Here is a 19,128-nt window from a genome sequence, read left to right as displayed (position 1 = left end):
AATTGTATCTGTATCCCCTAAATCTATTTTTAAATTTTAAATCTAAGAAATGTAAAAAGTGGTCAGGCATGGTGGCTCAAGTCTGTAATCTCAGCACTTTGGGAGGCTGAGGCGAGAGGATTGCTTGAGATCAGGGGTTCGAGACCAGCCTGGGCAACTTGGCAAGACTTCGACTCTACAATAAATCAAAAAATAAGCCGGGCGTGGTGGCACGCACCTGTATTTCCAGCTACTTGGAAGGCTGAAGTGGAAGGATCACCTGAGCCCAGCGAGTGACAGAGTGAGACTCCAATTCAAAAAAAAAAGTTGAAAGTATTCAATAATAATGCAAAAAGCCACATATATGATTAAAAAGACTTGTATCCACAATATACAAAGAACTCAAAACTCAACAATAAGGAGGCTCCACAGCTGGAGCCATGGATGATTTGCCGAGCCCAGTGACTCCAGTGACTCCCAGCGACTCATGTCCCACTACCTGTGCCCCTCCCCCTTCAACACGTCTCTGTTCATCAGGAGATGGCCGAAGACACCAAGTCTGAAGATTTACAGTGTAAATGTGATCATTATGATCCTATAGCTGATGTATATGTTCCACTTGATTTCTACACTCGCTATCCAAGAGGATTTGCTTATGTCCAGTTTGAGGATGTCTGCGATGCTGAAAATGTTTTCCATAATTTGGACAGAAAATGGATTTGTGGACATCAAATTGAAAAACAGTTTGCACAGGGGCATCAAAGACATCAAATCAGATGAAAGCCAAGAAAGGGAGGAATGTGTACAGTTCTTCACACTATGATGATTATGGCAGATATAGACATTCTAGAAGCCAAGGTAATAAAAGAAGGAGATCAAGAAGTCAATCTTTTGATTGCAACTATAGAATATCTTATAGTCCTAGAAACAGTAGGCCAACTGGAAGACCATGTCATAGCAAAAGCCATTCTGACAATGATAGATTCAAACACCAAAATCGATCTTTTTCTTTCTTTATTTATTTTTATGTCCATTTTCACTACTCCTAGATCTTTTTCAAGATCTAAATCCAATTCGAGAGCATGGTACAAGTCCCAGCCCAAGAAAGAATTAAAGGCTAAATTATGTTCCGGGTCTGTATCTCACACCAAAACCAGAGGCACCTCTAAAATAGATTCCAAAACACAAAAGTCTGGCTCAAGATGTGAAAAGGAATCAAGGAAGAAAGAACCACCTAGATCAATCTTTCAGTCAAGATCACTGTCTAGGTCTAGTTCAAAATCTAGATCAAGGTCTTAGACTAATCCTACGTCCAGTGGCTGCTGATAGTATAAACAATGGTTATTTTTAGTCAAGTATCATTCATTTACTCATAGTTTGATTTGTTTAAATTATCAGGAATATAATGTTGCAATGACGCTTAAAAAACACTTGTTAGTTTTCCCTGTATCTGGCAATGGTTATAATTAAAATGATATGCTGATGAGAGTCCAGTTTGTTTAACATTATGGGCAGCTACCAATTTGTGGTGTCTCTGTATATTTTTGTAAAGATTCTTGTTTTTTATGCTTGAAGTATTTGATAAAATATACTGGTTGACCATAATTTTCAATATTGTTTTATTAAAAATAAACTTTCCTATTCATATTTGGCAGAACTGTTAAGCTAGAAGTGTAGCTTGCTAATAAGATAGAATGATACAAAAGCAAAGTAGCCACAGTATAACACTGACTGCTCAAACACATTTAGGTTCAGGGTGGACTTTAATGTCTTGAAAAGATGTCCAGGCCCATGATAATAGTTTCTTTATAATGCAGTGTGGAATAGTTCTTTTTTTAACCCCCGCTCTCTTGGGGAATGATGTCAGCTGGGTAACGTAGTATTTTCAGGGAGACTGAGTTTTTTACTAAAACATGGAGGCTTTGGTGCTTTTTTCTGGTTTTTATGAAGATTTGGAACAGAAAATATCAGAAAAACTCACCTTAAAATTTGAGGTTAAGCCAGGCATGGTGGCTCACACCTGTAATCTCAGCACTTTGGGAGGTGGAGGCAAGAGGATTGCACAAGCCCAGGGGTTCGAGACCAGCCTGAGCAATTGGGCAAGACCTTGTCTCTACAATAAATAAAAAAATCAGCCGGGCATGGTGGCACACGCCCATGGTTCCAGCTACTTGGAAGGCTGAGGTGGAAGGATCACTTGAGCCCAGCCGGTCGAGGCTGCAGTGGCCATGAGTGTGCCACTGCACTCCAGCCTAGGGAACAGAATGAGACTCTGACTCAAAATAAAATAAAATAATTTTGGAAAAGTAATTAGTCAGTTTTTTAAATTTTATTTTATTATAGAGATGTGAGGTACAAGTAAGGTTTAACTACACAAGTAGGCTGCATGAAAGTGAAGTTTGGGCCTTCAACTGGCCCTCACCTCCCCTAGTTTAGGACCAAGTACACTCCCTCCCTTCCTTCCTTGGCAGTGCCTAGTAACAGCTAATCCCTCCCTTGTGCTAATGTGACTAGTATTCAGGGCCCACTTATTAGTGAGGCCATGTGGTATTCAGTGCTTTGTTTCTGTGATAGATCACTAAGTATGATGGTCTCCAACTCCAACCAGTTTGCTGCAAAGCTCATGATTTTGTTCTTCTTTATGGCTGCATAGTACTCCAGAGAGTGAGTAGTCAGTTTTAATCGACAGTCATATCTCTGAGTTTCTGATTATCCATGTAGTACCTGACAAAAAATGAGGAAGTAATACCCTTACTCATTTATAATTTCTAGTATTTCCTTGAAAGATCATTTTGTGGGCAAAAGTGACTTGACATGTCCAATATCATTTCAGAATAAAAAGCCAGCATCTTCTTGAAAAGCTCAGATTGCTTGCTTACAAATGTAAGTAAGAATTATCACAAGAAATCAATTCTTTTTAGAGGATTACTTTTTTCAATTTTTGCTTTAATAAGCTAGGTTTTGCCTCTAAAAAGCAGAAAGATCATTTTAAAATACCGTTTGTGGAATGTGTTTAAAGAGTTGATTCCCTAGGGCATGGTGGCTCATGCCTGTAATCCCAGCACTTTGGGAGGTGGAGGTGGGAGGATTGCCTGAGTTCATGGGTTCAAGACCAGCCTGGGAAACTTGGAGAGACCTTATCTCTACAATAAATCAAAAAATTAGCTGGGCAGTGACTTCTGCCTGTAGTTCCAGCTACTTGGAAGGCTGAGGCCAAGGAGTGCCTGGCCCCAGGAAGTCGAGGCTGTGGTAGCCATGAGTGTGCCACTGCACTCCTGCCTGGGCAACAGAGTGAGACTCTAATTCAGAAAAAAAAGAAAAGAGTTGATTCTAGAACCTCTGAACATTTGATAGTATTTATTTCTTTGCTGTTTGCAGTTAATGATCATGTTCTGCTTTGCAATCGTTTATAGGAACATTTCTTTATTTTTCTTTTTTTTAGATTACTCAGGATGCATAGATTAAACAACAAAAAAGTTTATTTAAAATTGTAGCAGTAGCCAGGCATAGTGGCTCACACCTGTAATCCCAGCACTTTAGGAGGCAGGGGTGGGAAAATCACTTGAGCCCAGAAGTTCAAGACCAGCCTGGGCACAGTAGTGCAGTGGCACGCTCACGGTCAACCCAATATCCGACCTGCTGGGCTCCAGCAATCCTTTCGCCTCAGCCTTCCAAGTAGGCAGAACTACAGGCACATACTACCACACCCGTCTAATTTTTTATTTATTGTAGAGACAAGGTCTTGCCATGTTGCTCAGGCTGGTCTTGAACTCCTGAGTTCAGGCAATCCCCTCACCTCGACCTCCCAAAGTGCTGGGATTACAGGCTGGGCCACTAGGCCCCGCTGAGACTTCATTTCTAAGAAAATCTAAAAAAAAAAAAAAAAGAGCCAGGTGTGGTGGTGCATGCCTATAATCCCTGCACTTTGGGAAGCAAGAGTAGAAGAATCACTTGAGCCCAGAAGTTCAAGACCAGTCTGGGCAAAGTAGCAAACTTCACTCCTACAGAAAATAAAAAAAATAGACAGGTTTGGTAGCAGATGCCTATAGTCCCAGGTACTCAGGAGGCTGGGATGGGAGGACCACCTAAGCCCAGGGGGTTGAGGCTACAGTAAGCCATGATTTTGCCACTGCACTCCAGCCTGGGCCACAGAGTGAGATACTGACTCAAAAGGGGAAAAAACACTGTAGTATTAGTTTGCAGTTCTAGCAAAGAGGAAATACGTAGGGTTAGACTTTATTTTCTTTCTGACAGGAATTTCTAAAAAGTTTTTTTTTTTTTTGTGAGTCAGAGTCTCACTCTGTGGCCCTGGCTGGAGTGCAGTGGCACGCTCACAGCCACAGCAGCCTTGATCTGCTGGGCTCAGGCGATCCTTTCATCTCAGCCTTCCAAGTAGCTGCAACTACAGACATGCACACCACGCCCAGCTAATTTTTTGATTTATTGTGGAGATGAGGTCTCACCAAGTTGCCTGGACTGGTCTCGAACCCCTGGGCTTAGGTAACCCTCTTGCCTCTGCCTCCCAAAGTGTTGGGATTACAGGCGTGAGCCACCGGGCCTGGCTTATATGTTCTTTTTAACAAATATTGTACACATCCTTTAAAGCATCAATGTTTGGATCAAAACAAGATCCAACTTATTTTCTGCTTCCTGTAAATTCAGCAACCATGCTATAATAAAAACAAAATGAAAGGAAAAACTCAATAATAAGAAAATAAACAACCCAATTAAAAAGTGGGCAAAAGATGTAAACCAAAATAAGATTTACAGACAGCAAATAAGCATATGAAAAGATGCTCAGCATCCTATGTAACTTGCAAATTGCAAATTAAAACAAGATACCACTACCCACCTATTAAAATTGCCAAAATCCATAATGATGACAACACCAAATACTGGTGAGGATGTGGAACAACAGAAACTCTCATTCATTGCTGGTAGGAATGCAACATGGTTCGGTCACATTGGAAGACAGTTTGGCAGTTTCTTACAAAGCTAAACATAGTCTTACTGTATGAGCCAGTAATCATATCCCTAGGTATTTACCCAAGTGAGGTTAAAACTTACATGTACACAAAAACCTGCACATGAATGTTTATAGTAGCTTTATTCATAATTGCCAAAACTTGATTTTAAAAAAAAGATGTGCTTCCATAGGTGAATAGATAAACACACTTGGTATGTCCATCCATAGAATATCATTCAGCGCTAAAAAGAAATGAACTACCAAGTCACAAAAGACATGGAGGAATGTTAAATGCATATTGCTAAGTGGAAGAAGCCAGTCTAATGCAACTATATGACATTCTAGAAAGGGTACAACTCTTGAAACAGTAAAAAGATCAGCAGTTGCCAGGAGTTTGGTGGCGGAGAGGAAAAAGGGAAGGCGAGGAAGGAAGAATAGGTGGAGCACAGGGTTTTTTGTTTTTGTTTTTGTTTGTTTGTTTGTTTGTTCGAAGTTGGAATTTCACTCTGTCGCCCAGACTGGAGAGCAGTGGCACGATCGTGGCTACCATAGTCTTGATCTACTGGGCTTAGGCGATCCTTCTGCCTCAGCCTTCCAAATAGCTAGGACTATAGGCATGCACCACCACACCTGGCTAACTTTTTGATTTATTATAGAGATGAGGTCATATCCAGTTGCCCAGGCTGGTCTTGAACTTCTGGGCCAAGGCAATCCTCTTGCTTTCTCCTCCCAAGGTGCTGGGATTACAGGGTTGAGGCAGTGAAACTATTCTGTATGACACTGTAATGGTGGATATATGATATTTTGCATTTGGCAAAATCCATGGAAAGTATAATGCAAAGAATGAACCCTAGTGTAAACGACAGACTTTAGCTAATTATACCAGTGTTGGTCCATCAACTGTAACAAATGTATCACACCAAAGCAAAATGTTAATAATAGGGGAAACTATGGGGGCAGGGTAGGGGAAAGGAGAAGGAGCATATGGGAACTCTGTACTTTCTGCTCAATTTTTCTGTAAACCTAAAACTGCTCTTAAATATAAAGTCTGTTAATTTTATTTAAAAACAAGACAAGATCAAAGCATGAATATGACTAACATCTATCATTGAATACAATGTTTTCAGGGTGTGCCAATTTTGAATTTTTGGTTTATTGGAATGGTTTATCTGATAATAGATATAAAAGTACTTCATGCTGTGTTTAGTTAAATTTTGCAAAACTACATTTGAGGAAGTCCTGTTCTTTCATTTATAAAACTAAAGAAGAATACCAACGCTTTAGGAAGCCAAGGTGAGAGAATCACTTGAGGCCAGGAGTTCAAAACCAGCCTGGCCAATACATACGGCGCCATCTTTCCAAAAAAAAAGAGAGAGAGAGTGAGAAAAAGAAAAAAAGAAAGAAAAATGAAGAAAGTGGGAAGAAAGAGAAGGAGGAAAAGAAGGCAAGAGCTTGAGGGAATCACAATTCCATATTTAACATTTCCCTTAAGTTCCACATTTAACATTTGCCCTTAAGGGAACAGCAAACGTTCAGCACATTTATTTTATTACTATCAGCACAATAAAAGTTTTGTACTTTAATTGCTGCAAATAAAGAGTGTCAGTAAATGGAAGTTAATGCAGAAACAGAAGGCTGTATCTTATTTATCTCTTTATCCAATTCTCTTTCCCTTTTCTGCCCTTACAGACACAGATGCTGGTTGGTAGTTGCTCAATTGTATTTGGAATCTGTGCCACACAACCGTGCTTCAGGATATGAGTTGTCACCAAGGTGTAGAGCTATCTCATATCCCCTGGCTAACATTCTATCCCCCAGGGGCCTGGAAGGCAGTAGAGCACTCAGATTCTCCGTGCAGGTCAAGCTCTGGCCACTAATTTATTCAATGTCTCCTCTCCATCAATTTGTGTGTGCACGCACATATACATGATCTTTAGCTCAAATATATCCTAGAATGGCCACATCACTCCATTTCATCCTGTGCTTATCTCTTTTGGTTGTCAAAACACACCAAAAAGCTCCAACCACATTTCTACCTGTTGGCAGACACAGCTCGTCCCAGTGTGGTCAATTGTCCATTTATGGCAGTCTTTCCAATATGAATTTCAAATTCATATTGATTCATGAGTGTATAATTTTCCATACATGTAGAGACCTAATATCATCAAACTCCTTCCTATAGAAGTATCACCGATGAACTATCAAAGAAATCCTGATAAGCAAGGCATCTACAGAACTGACGAAGCCAGCACCCCAATAGTTATCAGGGATCAAAAGTTTGTATTGACTAAGAAGTATTCTGAAGTATACTGAAAAATTATTTTTTTAATTATGTAGTTCAGGTTTCGATCCTGTAAATCCTTTAAAAACTTTGTTTTAGTCTTGCAATCTCTTAAACAATTGTTAGCATAAATGGAAAGCATCAACAAATTCAAATGGACACAGACTTCAAGAGAGTCCCTCAAAGTCTCCTTCAACTTCTATTTTCCTAACCCAGATTCCTGCCTCAGTCCCCTGGGTGTCAGCCATGCACCCTCCCAGGCAGCTGCGGAGTCCCCTATTGTAAAGAGGAGTAGTAAGTAGAAACTGAATGCCCCCATAGACCATAACACACACATGATTTAATTCCTGTAACGAATGAAAGTGCAAAAGATTCCCCGTCTGGGCTGTGTTGGGCGTCCTTGAGACCCAACCTCTGCTAACCCAACCCTACTGGCTACCTGCACCTGCCTATATGCTCTGGCTCTCCCTCACTTCCAGTTCAAGAAACAAAGACTGCTCCCAGAAGCCTGGGCAAGAGGAGCACCATGACAAAGGAGCAGGGGCAGAGGTTTTCTCTTTGGAACTAAAGCACGTGACCACCAGCCATGGGGGAGATAGACCAATTACTGTTGCAAAATTGGCTTGTATAGACAATTGATGCAAAGGTGTACAGTCTGATGTCACAAAAGTTTTCAATAGAAAAACTACTGCCTATCTTTTGTTGTGATTTACACAAATCACAGATTTTATCTTACTCAATTCAGTTCTTGGACCCTGCCTTGGACAAACCGATTTTACATAGAAGATATCCCATAGTGTGTTCCACTTTTCCCATTTAACATTATTTCATACATCATTCCCTTAAATTCAAAAAAAAGGAGATTTCTCTCTTTTTTCAGAGACAAGGTCTCTCCCTGTTGCCCAGGCTGGAGTGCGATGGCAAGATCACAACTCACTGCAGTCTCAATCTCTTGGGCTCAAGCAATCCTCCGACCTCAGTCTCTGCCGCTGTACCCAGCCAAAAATTACTTCTTAAGAAAATCCCAGAGGCCAACAAGTTATCAGTAGACTGAATTTGGAATTTCCACAGCAAACCTACGTGCCTTCAAAAATCCAAATTGTGCCAGGTGCCGTGGCTTATTCCTGTAAACTCAGCACTTTGGGAGGCCAAGACAGAAGGACTGCTTGAGCTCAGGAGTTTGAGATCATCCAGGGCAACACAGCGAGAACTCGTCTCTACAAAATTTTTAAAAATTAGTTGGTTGAGTGTGGTGGTGCACACCTGTAGTTTTAGCTACTCAGGAGGCTGAGGTGGAAGGATAGCCTGAGCCCAGGAGGTTAAGGCTGCAATGAGCCATGACTGTAGCACTGCACTCCAGCCTCGATGACAGAGCAAGACTCCAACTCAATTTTTTTTTTAATGAGAAAGCAAGATTTATTGAGAGGACAGAAAAGCTCCCACAGTGGGAGGGAACCCAAAGGGGTTGCCCCCAACTCAATTTTTTAAAGTCCAAATTAGTAGAATTAGTGTTAGTATTCTCTTTCATTTAAAAAAACAGTATAAAATGAATAGAAACACTGGTCATAAACTACATATTGCTGGACTAACATATGATAGGACCAGTATAAGGAACTAGACAATGAGGGGACTACAAATTCTTTGTACTAGATAGGTAACAAAGACTGGGATGGGTACATGGGGGGAGGAGAAAGAAGAGGAGGAAGAGAAGTGGGTTAAAAGGTACAAACATATAGTAAGACAGAAGGAATAAATTCAGGGTTTGATAGCAGAGTAGAGTAACTATTCTTAACAAAAATGTGTTGTACTAGGGTGACAGATACCCTAAAATATCCTGACTTGATCACTATGCATTATGTACATGTAATAAAATTTCAAATGTAACCCATAAATTTATACAAAGTTAAAAAATAAAAAAAGCCACTTTTTGAAAACAAATTTCCTTTTGCCGGGGCATATTGGTAGAAATGGGTGGGTGGGAGATAAGTATACAGTTTTTTCTCTGGGCTTTGAACTTAATTGGAGTGTATCAAGCTCAAGTCATTAACATAGAATTTGCATCCTCTAAGCTAAGCTAACTAGGCAAAGTGGAATTTGGACATTATAACTCACCTACAATCGCGATAAGCCCTCCTTATTCTGCTTGAGTTTGGAAAGAAAAAGAAAAAATAAATTATACATATAGCATACATATATGCACATTCATACTTTCATATATAGCATATACATATATGTATATAATTACACACAGCACACGAAACGAGCAGAATTAACCGTGTTGTTCATACGGTCGCTCGGTGAAATATATCCTGTTTTTCGTTGTCCTTCCCTTCAGGTATTTCAAATTCGAGGCTGAGAAAAGACTTAGTCTCCTATGCAGCTTAGATCTGAGGAGCCTCACTCGGAACTAGAAGTATGAGTGGACCCGGTTGCCTCATCGGCGTATTTATACAAAGACACATCGCCTCTCATCGACTAGAACCACTTTGGTCTGGGGAAGATATTTGCCGATGTACCCGGAACTGTTGCCAGGATATCCTTACCTTTGTGCGGTTGCGCGGCAGTGGGTTCTGATAGCCTAGGCAACCGAGATATTCTCAGGCTTGCTAGAGCACCACCTTTCCTCGCGGCTTGGGGGACCCTGCGGTGGCGATGGCTCCAGTATCCGGCTCGCGCAGCCCAGGGCGGGAGGCCACGAGTTCCGGGGGGAGACGTCGCAGTTCATCCAGGAGCCCCAAACCCAGCAAATATACCCGCTCCCCGCGGGGCCGCCGCTCTCGCTCCCACTCTTGCTCTCGGTCCGGGGACCGAAATGGACTCAGCCATCAGCTGGGTGGCTTCAGCCAAGGCTCCCGAAACCAGTCCTACCGCTCCCGTTCGCGGTCGCGTTCCCGAGAGCGGCCCTCTGCACCGCGGGGCACCCCCTTCGCTTCTACCTCCTCGTCCGCCTATTATGGCAGCTACTCGCGCCCCTACGGGAGTGACAAACCGTGGCCCAGCCTCCTCGACAAGGAGAGAGAGGAGAGCCTGCGGCAGAAGTGAGTGAGACGGCCGCACCATCTCTTGTACGAGCCCACCTGCCTTTGGAGTTCGATTTATCGTTCATTCCGCTTCTGATTATTCGCATTTTGCCCACTGTGCTTGCCTTGCACCCATTTTCATCCCTTTCTTTAATCCGCCCACGACAACCCTTTATTCATTATTTTCTTCCCTTGCATTTTCCCTCATATTCGGGCCTCTTCATACAGTGCCCTAATCTCCCGCTACCCCCTTTCGCTTCCTGGCTTGTTAGCGAACATGGCCTCAGACCTACAGGAACTGTAGCACTTACTTGATTGTGCTGTTATTATTTGTGAACATATTCGTGTTCCCCACTAGACTGAACTCATGGAAAGGAAGATCCCTATTTTATTGATCATAGAATTCGCAGTGCCTAGCACTTTGTAGGCACGCAGTCATTGCTTTTTGAATGGAGGAATAGATTTGAGATAACAGGATATGTATGTGGAAATGTTCTGTGGGGAATTGGAAAAGGTTAAAATCAAGGGTTTAAATTGGAGAGGAGGAAAACCTTCCTCTCAGACAAGGTGATTAGATGAATGTAGGGAAGGTGGTTTGATAAACTGTAGATGAGGCTACCTTGAGAAGTGGTTACCTTGAGAAGACCACTTGTTAAGTGGTCTCCATCCTACCCATGAAAAATGACGCCAAGGTGCGATCAGATCTCCTCTAATGAAAGTGAGCATTGAAGTGGAAAAATGCATAGTTTAAGAGGGAGAAAGGAAAAGGTTTATAATTATTGTTGTGTGTCTTAATATGTAATGTTTATTAAGTGCTAAATTATGCCAGGCACTGTACTATGTACTTTACATGCACTTTGTGTCTAAAAAAAAATGAGAAATTTAGAGACATATTACGGGCATTGAGGAACAGGTTGAAAGTTTGAACAGTTGAGAGAGATCTTGATGATTCTTTATCTTCCAGCAATGGGAGGTAGTTTAGTGTTGAAATAGATAGGTTTCAGAATCATACTGCCTGAGTTTGAACCCCTTATTTGTGACCTTGGACAAGTTATTTAACTTCTCTGAGCTCCATTTTTTCATCATTAAAAACGGGATAAAATTAACGCCAAGGCCTTTAGGGTTGTAATAATTTAGTGCCTGGAACATAATAAATATTCCATAAGTGTTAGCTATTAGTGCTTCATGCATGGAAGCAGAAATGGTAAAAACTTAGCTCTGAGTTAGGTTGGAAACATACCACTCCAAGTTAAATTTTTCAGAAAAGTACTCACAGGCTATGTCAATCAAAAAGCAAATGGGGGCCAGGTGCAGTAATCCCAGCACTTTGGAAGCCTGAGGCTAAAGGATTGCTTGATGCCAGAAGTTTGAGATCAGCCTGGTCAACATAATGAGACCATCTCTACAAAAAAGAAATTCAAAAAATAGCTGGGTATGTTAGCATATGCCTGTAGTCCCAGCTACTTGGGAGGCTAATATGGGAGTATCACCGGAGCCCAGGAGTTCAAAGCTACAGTGGGCTATGATCTTGTCACTGCACTCCAGCCTGGACAACAGAGTGAGACTCTGTCCCTTAAAGTAAAAAATAATTTTTTTTAAAGCAAATGGCTTCTTATTGGATAATACGCACCCAAAAAATGTCACAACTATTTGGATGAAATTTACACATGTATATTTAGAAAGTGAGTAATTTATCTTAACAGTACGGATGAAGCCAAGTGGCAATAGGTTTGAGAACAGAACATTATGCTCATAGTCTTGCAAGCATTCTTCCCCCTATATGCATAAATTCCAAGTACAGCTATAAGTATGTCCCTTTTTAAATTGTTCCTTTGAGTGGGAAACCTTCTGAGTATGAGTGGGCATAGTTATAATACCTTTTCCCCTAAATAAAGAAGTAAATTTTGTGGGAGTCAGAGTCTCATTCTGTTGCCCAGTGTGGAGTGCAAAGGCACAATCACAGCTCACCGCAGCCTCCACCTCCTGGGCTCAGACAGTTCTCCCACCTCAACCTCCCGAGTAGCTGGGACTACAGTTGCATACTACCCTGCCTGGTTAATTTTTTGTTAAATTTTTTGTAGAGATGAGGTCTCACTTTATTGCTCAGGCTAGTTTCGAACTCCTGGGGTAAAGTGATTCTCCCCCTCAGTCTCCCAAAATGCTAGGATTATGGCATGAGCCATCACACCTAGCCTAAGAAGTAAAAATTTATTTAAACAGACAAACCAATTATATTTATTTTGTAAGGATTTTTTTTTTAAACAAATGGAGTCACAAGCAGCTAAACTGAGGAATTGAGCTTTAGTGGTTTGTTTTGTTTGGGTTTTCAGTATATGGATAATTGCAAAAGTTAAAACAGAAAAAACCACAAACGTCATAAAACAAAAGAAAACACAATTATAATGTTCTCCCAAGAGTAAATACAGAATGTGCTCCTTTAAAAAAAAAAAAAACTGAAAGGAAAACAGAATGAACCCTGTATTTCATTGATTACAATTTTTGTCAAACCTTTTCTTTCATTTTCAGAACACCCTTTGTTTTTCACTTCTAAGGTATCATTTTTGTTTTCTTCATTAATTCCTGAGTTTCTGAAAACTGAAGGTTGACCAAGTCAGAAGAGACTTCTTACTTTCATAAATGTGTGTAAATAAATGAAGTTATTTCTGAATGTAACATTGCTTCTGTCACAGATGATGAAATTAGCAATTTAAGAGTTATGCCATGCATTTTACAGAAGATGCACTTGACAGTCTCTCAGGCTATCATTTCTTTTGTTGTTTTTGAGTCAAGATCTCACTCTGTCACCCAGACTAGAGTGCAGTGGCATGATCACAGCTCACCGAAGCCTTGACTTCCTGGGCTCAGGTGATCCTTCTGCCTCAGCCTCCCAAGTAGCTGGGACTGCAGGAGCATGCCACCACATGTGGCTAATTTTTTTAAATTTTTTGTAGAGACAAAGTCTTCCTATGTTGCTCAGGCTGGTCTCGAACTCCTGGGCTCAAGCAATCCTTCTGCCTTGGCCTCCCAAAGTGCTGGGATTATAGGCATGAGTTACCACACTCAGCTTCAGGCTATCATTTGTATAGTCTGTACCATTTGATTGTATCAGAACCTCCAAGTCCTAAGTGATGAGTTTACGATTAAACCAAGTTTTTATTAATGTTTAAAATGTGAAGGGAAATTGGACTTAACTGTATGTCTGTTGAATTTGATTATACATTTAGGAAACAATTCAACCACGAGTTATAATGTACATGTCTTTATCTTCTAGGAGATTAAGTGAGAGAGAGAGGATTGGAGAATTAGGAGCTCCTGAAGTGTGGGGACTTTCTCCAAAGAATCCTGAACCAGAGTAAGTGATTTAAAAATACCTTCTTCAAATATCTCACACCATTTGTTTCAATCCTGAGTCTGTTGTCAAAATTTGTGCTAAGAACTGTAAATACATCTCACATTTTTTCTTTCTTGTGATTTATGTTCTTCTAACCCTTAAGTTTTAAAAACAACATACATTAGGAATAAGACCTATTGCTAGTGGGCATTGGCATGCTAATTTTTCTCTTTATATCATAATTCATGAAATACGACTTCTGATTGATAGAAGGGTTTGGTGTTAAAACAAATGATCCATTTATATTTTGAATTATTTTTTTCTCAATGAACTCATTAGCAGATTGCATGTCAGATATTAGCATTACAGAGGGAATTTTTTTTGAGTTGGAGTCTCACTCTGTCGCCCAGGCTGGAGTGCAGTGGCATGCTCATAGCCACTGCAACCTCGACCTGCTGTGCCTAGGCAATCCTTCTGCCTCAGCCTTCCAAGCAGCTGGAACTACAGGCATGTGCTACCACACCTGGCTAATTTTTTTACTTATTGTAGATATGAAGTCTTGTCAAGTTGCCCAGGCTGGTCTTGAACCCGTGGAGGCAGGCAGTCCTCTCACCTCGGCCTCCCAAAGTGCTGGGATTATAGGTGTGAGCCACTGCTCCTGGCACAGGAATTTTTTTTTTTTTTAGAAAGCAGGATTTATAGAGAGGACAGAAAAGCTCCCATAGTGGGAGAAGACCCAAAGGGATTGCCCCAGAGGGATTTTTAAAATGAACATACCAGTATGGTTTTTTTTTAGCTGATTTTCCTATATCCATTACTATCTGAAGGCTTAATGCTTTTTATTTTTCTTTATTTATTTTCTCTTTGATGCTCCCCTCATGAGTTTTTTCTTCCCGTTCCTCTTCTCTATTTCTATGTCTGCTTTAGGTTGAGTTGAGACAATGTACTTCACAGGTAAACCTGTAATTTGTGACAGGATGATAAAGCATTGTTATCTGAAACTTGTTTTGTTTTGTTTTATTTTGTTTTGTTTTGAGTTGGAGTCTCACTCTATCGCCCAGCCTGGAGTGAGTGGCACGTTCATGGCCACTGCAGCCTCGACCTACTGGGCTTAAGCGATCCTTCCACCTCAGCCTTCCAATTAGCTAGAACTACAGGCATATGCCACCACGCCCTGCTAGTTTTTGTGATTTATTGTAGAGACGAGGTCTCATCAAGTTGCCCAAGCTGGTCTTGAACCCCCAGGCTCAGACAATCCTCTCACCTCGGCTTCTCAAAGTGCTGGGATTACAGGCTGAGCCACCGTGCCTGGCTGAAACTTGTTCTTATAGATTCTTTTAGAAAATACTTGAAGAACCTGGGCTCACAGAATTAGAAGTGGAAGGAATTCTAAAAATAATTTTTAGACAATACCTAAATTATGCCAGGTGTGATCTTCAGAGGAAACAATTATATAATGTAGAAACTCCCTTTCTAAACTGTTATACAATTTTAATATACTCTTTCTCAGAATTCTTTGCAACAGAACAAAACTCTCTTTAGACTGTAGTTTGTTAAGCTCTTCTTGCTCTGAGGAGACAAAACAGTTGCTTCTCTTCCTTGTCCTTTACATCCTTCGAATAAAATTATGAAGTCTTCCTTCAGCTTTTTTTTTTTTTTTTTTTTTTTTTGTCTGAGCCTCACTATTTGGAGGCTGCAGTGCAGCCTCTACCTGCTGGGCTCAGGTGACCCTTCCACCTCAGTCTTCTGAGTAGTTGGAACCACAGACATGCGCCTCTATGCCTGGCTGAATTTGTTGATTTATTGTAAAGACAAGGTCTCACTATGTTGCTCAGGCTGGTCTTGAACCCCTGAGCTAAGGTAATCCTCTCACCTCCGCCTCCTAAAGTGCTGGAATTACAGACGTGAGCCACCAGGTCGGGCCTTCCCTAAGCCGCCTTATATCCAGTTTCTCTCATTTTTCCTATGGTTCCTATAAATTCTCCATGCTTCTTTGTTTAGATAGCACTCTGTAAATTCTAAAGCACTATGCAAGTGTAAGTTATTTTATTATTACAAGTGTGATAGACCCTTGAACTGTACTCTTACAAAAGTAGTCCAATGCTTGCTTTTAATGATTCTTGGACAATCAGTGCTGTTACTGAAAAATTTTAAGTCCATGGTCCATATCTCACCACTTTTCAATTCTTAACAACCATTTTCTTTAAATTCAGCTCTGATGAACATACACCAGTAGAGGATGAAGAGCCAAAGAAAAGCACTACTTCAGCTTCTACTTCAGAAGGTATTTTTTAAAAATACAGAGCTATTTTTTGAGAAGTTTTTAAAAATAAATTTATAAGTAGCTGAACACTAGACTTTGCTTTTATTCAAATTGCCCATCTATTCCTTTTCCATATTTCAAATAAAATAAAATTGGTGTTCAGAAATACTTTTTATAAGTTAGTTTTTTGTTTGTATTTTCCACAGAAGAAAAAAAGAAGAAGAAGAAGTCGAGTCATTCAAAAGAAAGGTCCAAGAAAAGGAGAAAGAAAAAATCATCTAAAAGAAAACGCAAGAAGTATTCTGAAGATAGTGACAGTGACTCTGATTCTGAAACAGACTCTAGTGGTAAGAAGGCCACTGTATACTGCAAGCCTTGCTTCAAAACTAGTTTTACTTCTTGAAACTTATCTTAGAAGAAGGTTCTTAAAAACAGTAATAATAGTAAAGAGTTTTTGAACGCTTGCTGACTTGGTGCCAAACACCCTGACAAGTGCTTTATATTCATTTTCGCTGTTTAATCCATACCATAACTAGGGTACATCTCATAGATAAAGAAATGGAGGCACAGCACAGGTTATAAGTACTACAACTAGGGCCACACAGTTGGGATTTAAACCAAGCAATCTGACTCCAGAGTGGTTGTACATTGTTGTACAAGGCACATGGCACCAGACCAAGTCAGGGGTTGTACTTCACCAAGGTAAGCCTTGCAGGGCTGCATCAGCCCAGTGGAAGGACTCTTTTGTGTAATTCTCGGGTCCAATGGGCAGCACTGTACAGTTTTCAAAAAGGCATGCCATAGAGTACCCCCTTCAGGCACCCCACCTGGGTAGTGCATCACAAAAAGCCACCTTTTTGTGCCCTTTTGTGGCTGATGATTGACCAGAGGCTGCCTTCTCTAGGGTTGACACATTGCACAAAGGCTCCCCTTCCTTTGATATCACCCAGGTTTCCTGGCCCCCAATGCCATTCTCTTTACTTCCTTACTGCTGGAAAACTGAACTTTATTAAAGCACAAACTGATCATGTCAGCTCCCTACTTAAAATTCTTCAGTAGCACTCCATAGCCTTCGGGGTAAAGTTTGGATCCTGATCTTGATCCTGATCGATCCCTCTTTAATCATATATATCCTTTCACTCTCTCTTATACCATCCCTATAGCCTGAGAACTCTGTTCTATCTCCTCAGTATTCTGTGTTCTTTCTCTTGACTCTTTTACTTGGTAGAGAGTCCCTCTACCTACAATGCCAGCCTCTCCCTCCATCCAGCTTTGTTTACTCATTGCAACAATGGGCATGCATTACTTTTGTAGTCAGTGATTTTTTAAAAGAACTACTTAAAGAGTCACCTTTTCCCGGTCAACCATTCCTTACCACCCTCCCCAGATCAGTCTGATTTTGAGACATGCTTCCCTCTGTTACTCCTGTTTGTTTTGATCTCTACCTATCTGTCTTCCGTATTAGACTAAGCTCCTGGAAAGCATTCTCCCTCCCTCCCAACACACATATAGTTTTCTTTCTGCTTTTATCATGAAAATCTTCAAATAATTCAGAAGAGGGAAGAGAATAGTATAATAATATATACTTAACACCCCGATTTAACAGTTGTTTTTGTATTTTGACATATTTGCTTCAAATATGGGTTCTTCTGCTGAGATATTCAAAGTTATTTATAAATATCATCACACTTCCGCCCTATTTCTGTATGCATCCCTGAAAAATAAAGACATTTTCCTATTTAACCACAACACTATCTCATGCAATATAAATTAATAATACCCTGTATCACCTGATGCCTAGTGTGACTTTAGTTTCTATGTTGGCAGTGCCTCGTACAGTTCCTGAGAAATAGCAATAAAAGTTTCAATGAATTAATTTCTCTATAACAATAAATGGGACAGCAATAGGATAGTTACCTACTCAAAAGTACTGGGTTTTTAGAGTTTAGCATTTTTTTCTTAATTATAATGTGCTTTAATTTGCAGATGAAGATACAAAAAGGAGAGCAAAGAAAGCCAAGAAAAAGGAAAAGAAGAAGAAACGCAGATCGTCAGTTTTTTTCTTTAAATTTTATTATAGAAAAATTCAAATGCATATAAAATGATATAAAATGGTATAATGATCCCTCATGTACCCATCACACAGTTTGAACAATTATCAACTCATGGGCAGTCTCCACCATGCTCCATTTATTTTGGAATCTCAGAATCTATTTCATCCATGAATATTTCAGCACCTTACTCTAAAAGATGGGCATTCTTTAAAAGCAAAAACAGCCAAAAAAACCCACCATAACCACTATGCTATTATCACGCCTAAAACATTTAACAATAATTCCTCAATTTTCAACAGTTTTTTTCAACATTTTATTTCAATAAGGATCTAAATAATGTCCACAAATTGCAATGATCGTATTCTTATAGTGTCCTTTAGCATGTTCTTCTGTCTATATATTTTCTGTAGGTTGACATGGTTCAGATTTGAGTTTTGGACAAGAATACTTCATAAGTGGTGCTGTGTTTTCTGTCAGAAAGCAAATAATATCTGGTTGTCTCTTTTTTTTGTCATATTTAGCAGGTATTGATGTTTATGCCCAGAACATTATTTCTTTAGGGATTGCAAAATGGTGATAGTCTAATTTTGGCTTTCCTTCATTTATTAGGATAATTCTATAAGAGAAGCTTGCCCTTATGAACCATTTAGATACCCTGAAGTACAGTTTGTATATTAGGGGTAGGATAATTGTTTGATTTTTTGTTTTATGAGTTTTCAAAATAATGAACTGGATTTTTTAGTATTATTATGAACCAAAGGATTTAAACAAATCTGCTATATTTTAATCCATTACATTTAAAATTATTATTAATGCTTAAGTTGATGAGTCTTTTTTTTAGTCTCTTTTACTGTCTTTTTACAACATGAGAACTGTATTTCTTTGTTCCTTTTAGTGATCTTTTTGTATAGTGAAAGATGATTTGGTTTAAATAAGTTAGATGATTGTTTAATTAAAATTCTTCTCTAGTAAGTCTGAATAAGCTGGAAATTCAGATTATTTTAATAGGTTACTTTTCATTGCCTTGAAAAATTAAGATGTCCTCTAACATGGAAAGATTAAGTAAATTTGCATCAAATTATAATCCATACAGGAAGAAATATAAGAAAAAGAAGTCTAAGAAGAACAGAAAACAGTCCAGTGATTCAAGCTCTAAGGACTCCCAGGAAGAGTTTTTAGAGAATCCTTGGAAGGATCGCTCAAGTAGGTTCTTCTGATAGACTATTTTTTTTTT

At 39.8% G+C, this 19,128-nt stretch overlaps 1 protein-coding gene and 1 pseudogene across 2 annotated transcripts in view; both read left to right on the top strand.

Annotated features, from left to right (window-relative positions):
• Window positions 1–466: 466 nt before the first annotated feature.
• Window positions 467–1,278, top strand: LOC103276218 (annotated as a pseudogene).
• Window positions 1,279–9,719: 8,441 nt separating this feature from the next.
• Window positions 9,720–19,128, top strand: part of NKAP (NFKB activating protein) — a 14,645-nt gene continuing 5,236 nt past the window's right edge. The window contains exons 1-6 of one of the 2 annotated variants that reach the window (XM_008073620.2): window positions 9,720–10,264; window positions 13,518–13,598; window positions 15,791–15,861; window positions 16,047–16,187; window positions 17,827–17,890; window positions 18,988–19,097. In XM_008073620.2, coding sequence (XP_008071811.1) covers window positions 9,879–10,264; window positions 13,518–13,598; window positions 15,791–15,861; window positions 16,047–16,187; window positions 17,827–17,890; window positions 18,988–19,097 — 853 coding nt within the window. In that variant the 5' untranslated portion in view covers window positions 9,720–9,878. The remainder of the gene's footprint in view (window positions 10,265–13,517; window positions 13,599–15,790; window positions 15,862–16,046; window positions 16,188–17,826; window positions 17,891–18,987; window positions 19,098–19,128) is intronic. The other variant, XM_021706742.1, reaches the window with a different exon arrangement.

Source organism: Carlito syrichta, unplaced genomic scaffold, assembly GCF_000164805.1.
Source record: "Carlito syrichta isolate Samal-C Ts95f unplaced genomic scaffold, Tarsius_syrichta-2.0.1 Scaffold315966, whole genome shotgun sequence".
Taxonomy (NCBI): Eukaryota; Metazoa; Chordata; class Mammalia; order Primates; family Tarsiidae; genus Carlito; species Carlito syrichta.
The sequence above is the reverse complement of the archived record's forward strand: the minus strand, read 5'-3'. Positions and strand labels throughout refer to the sequence as shown.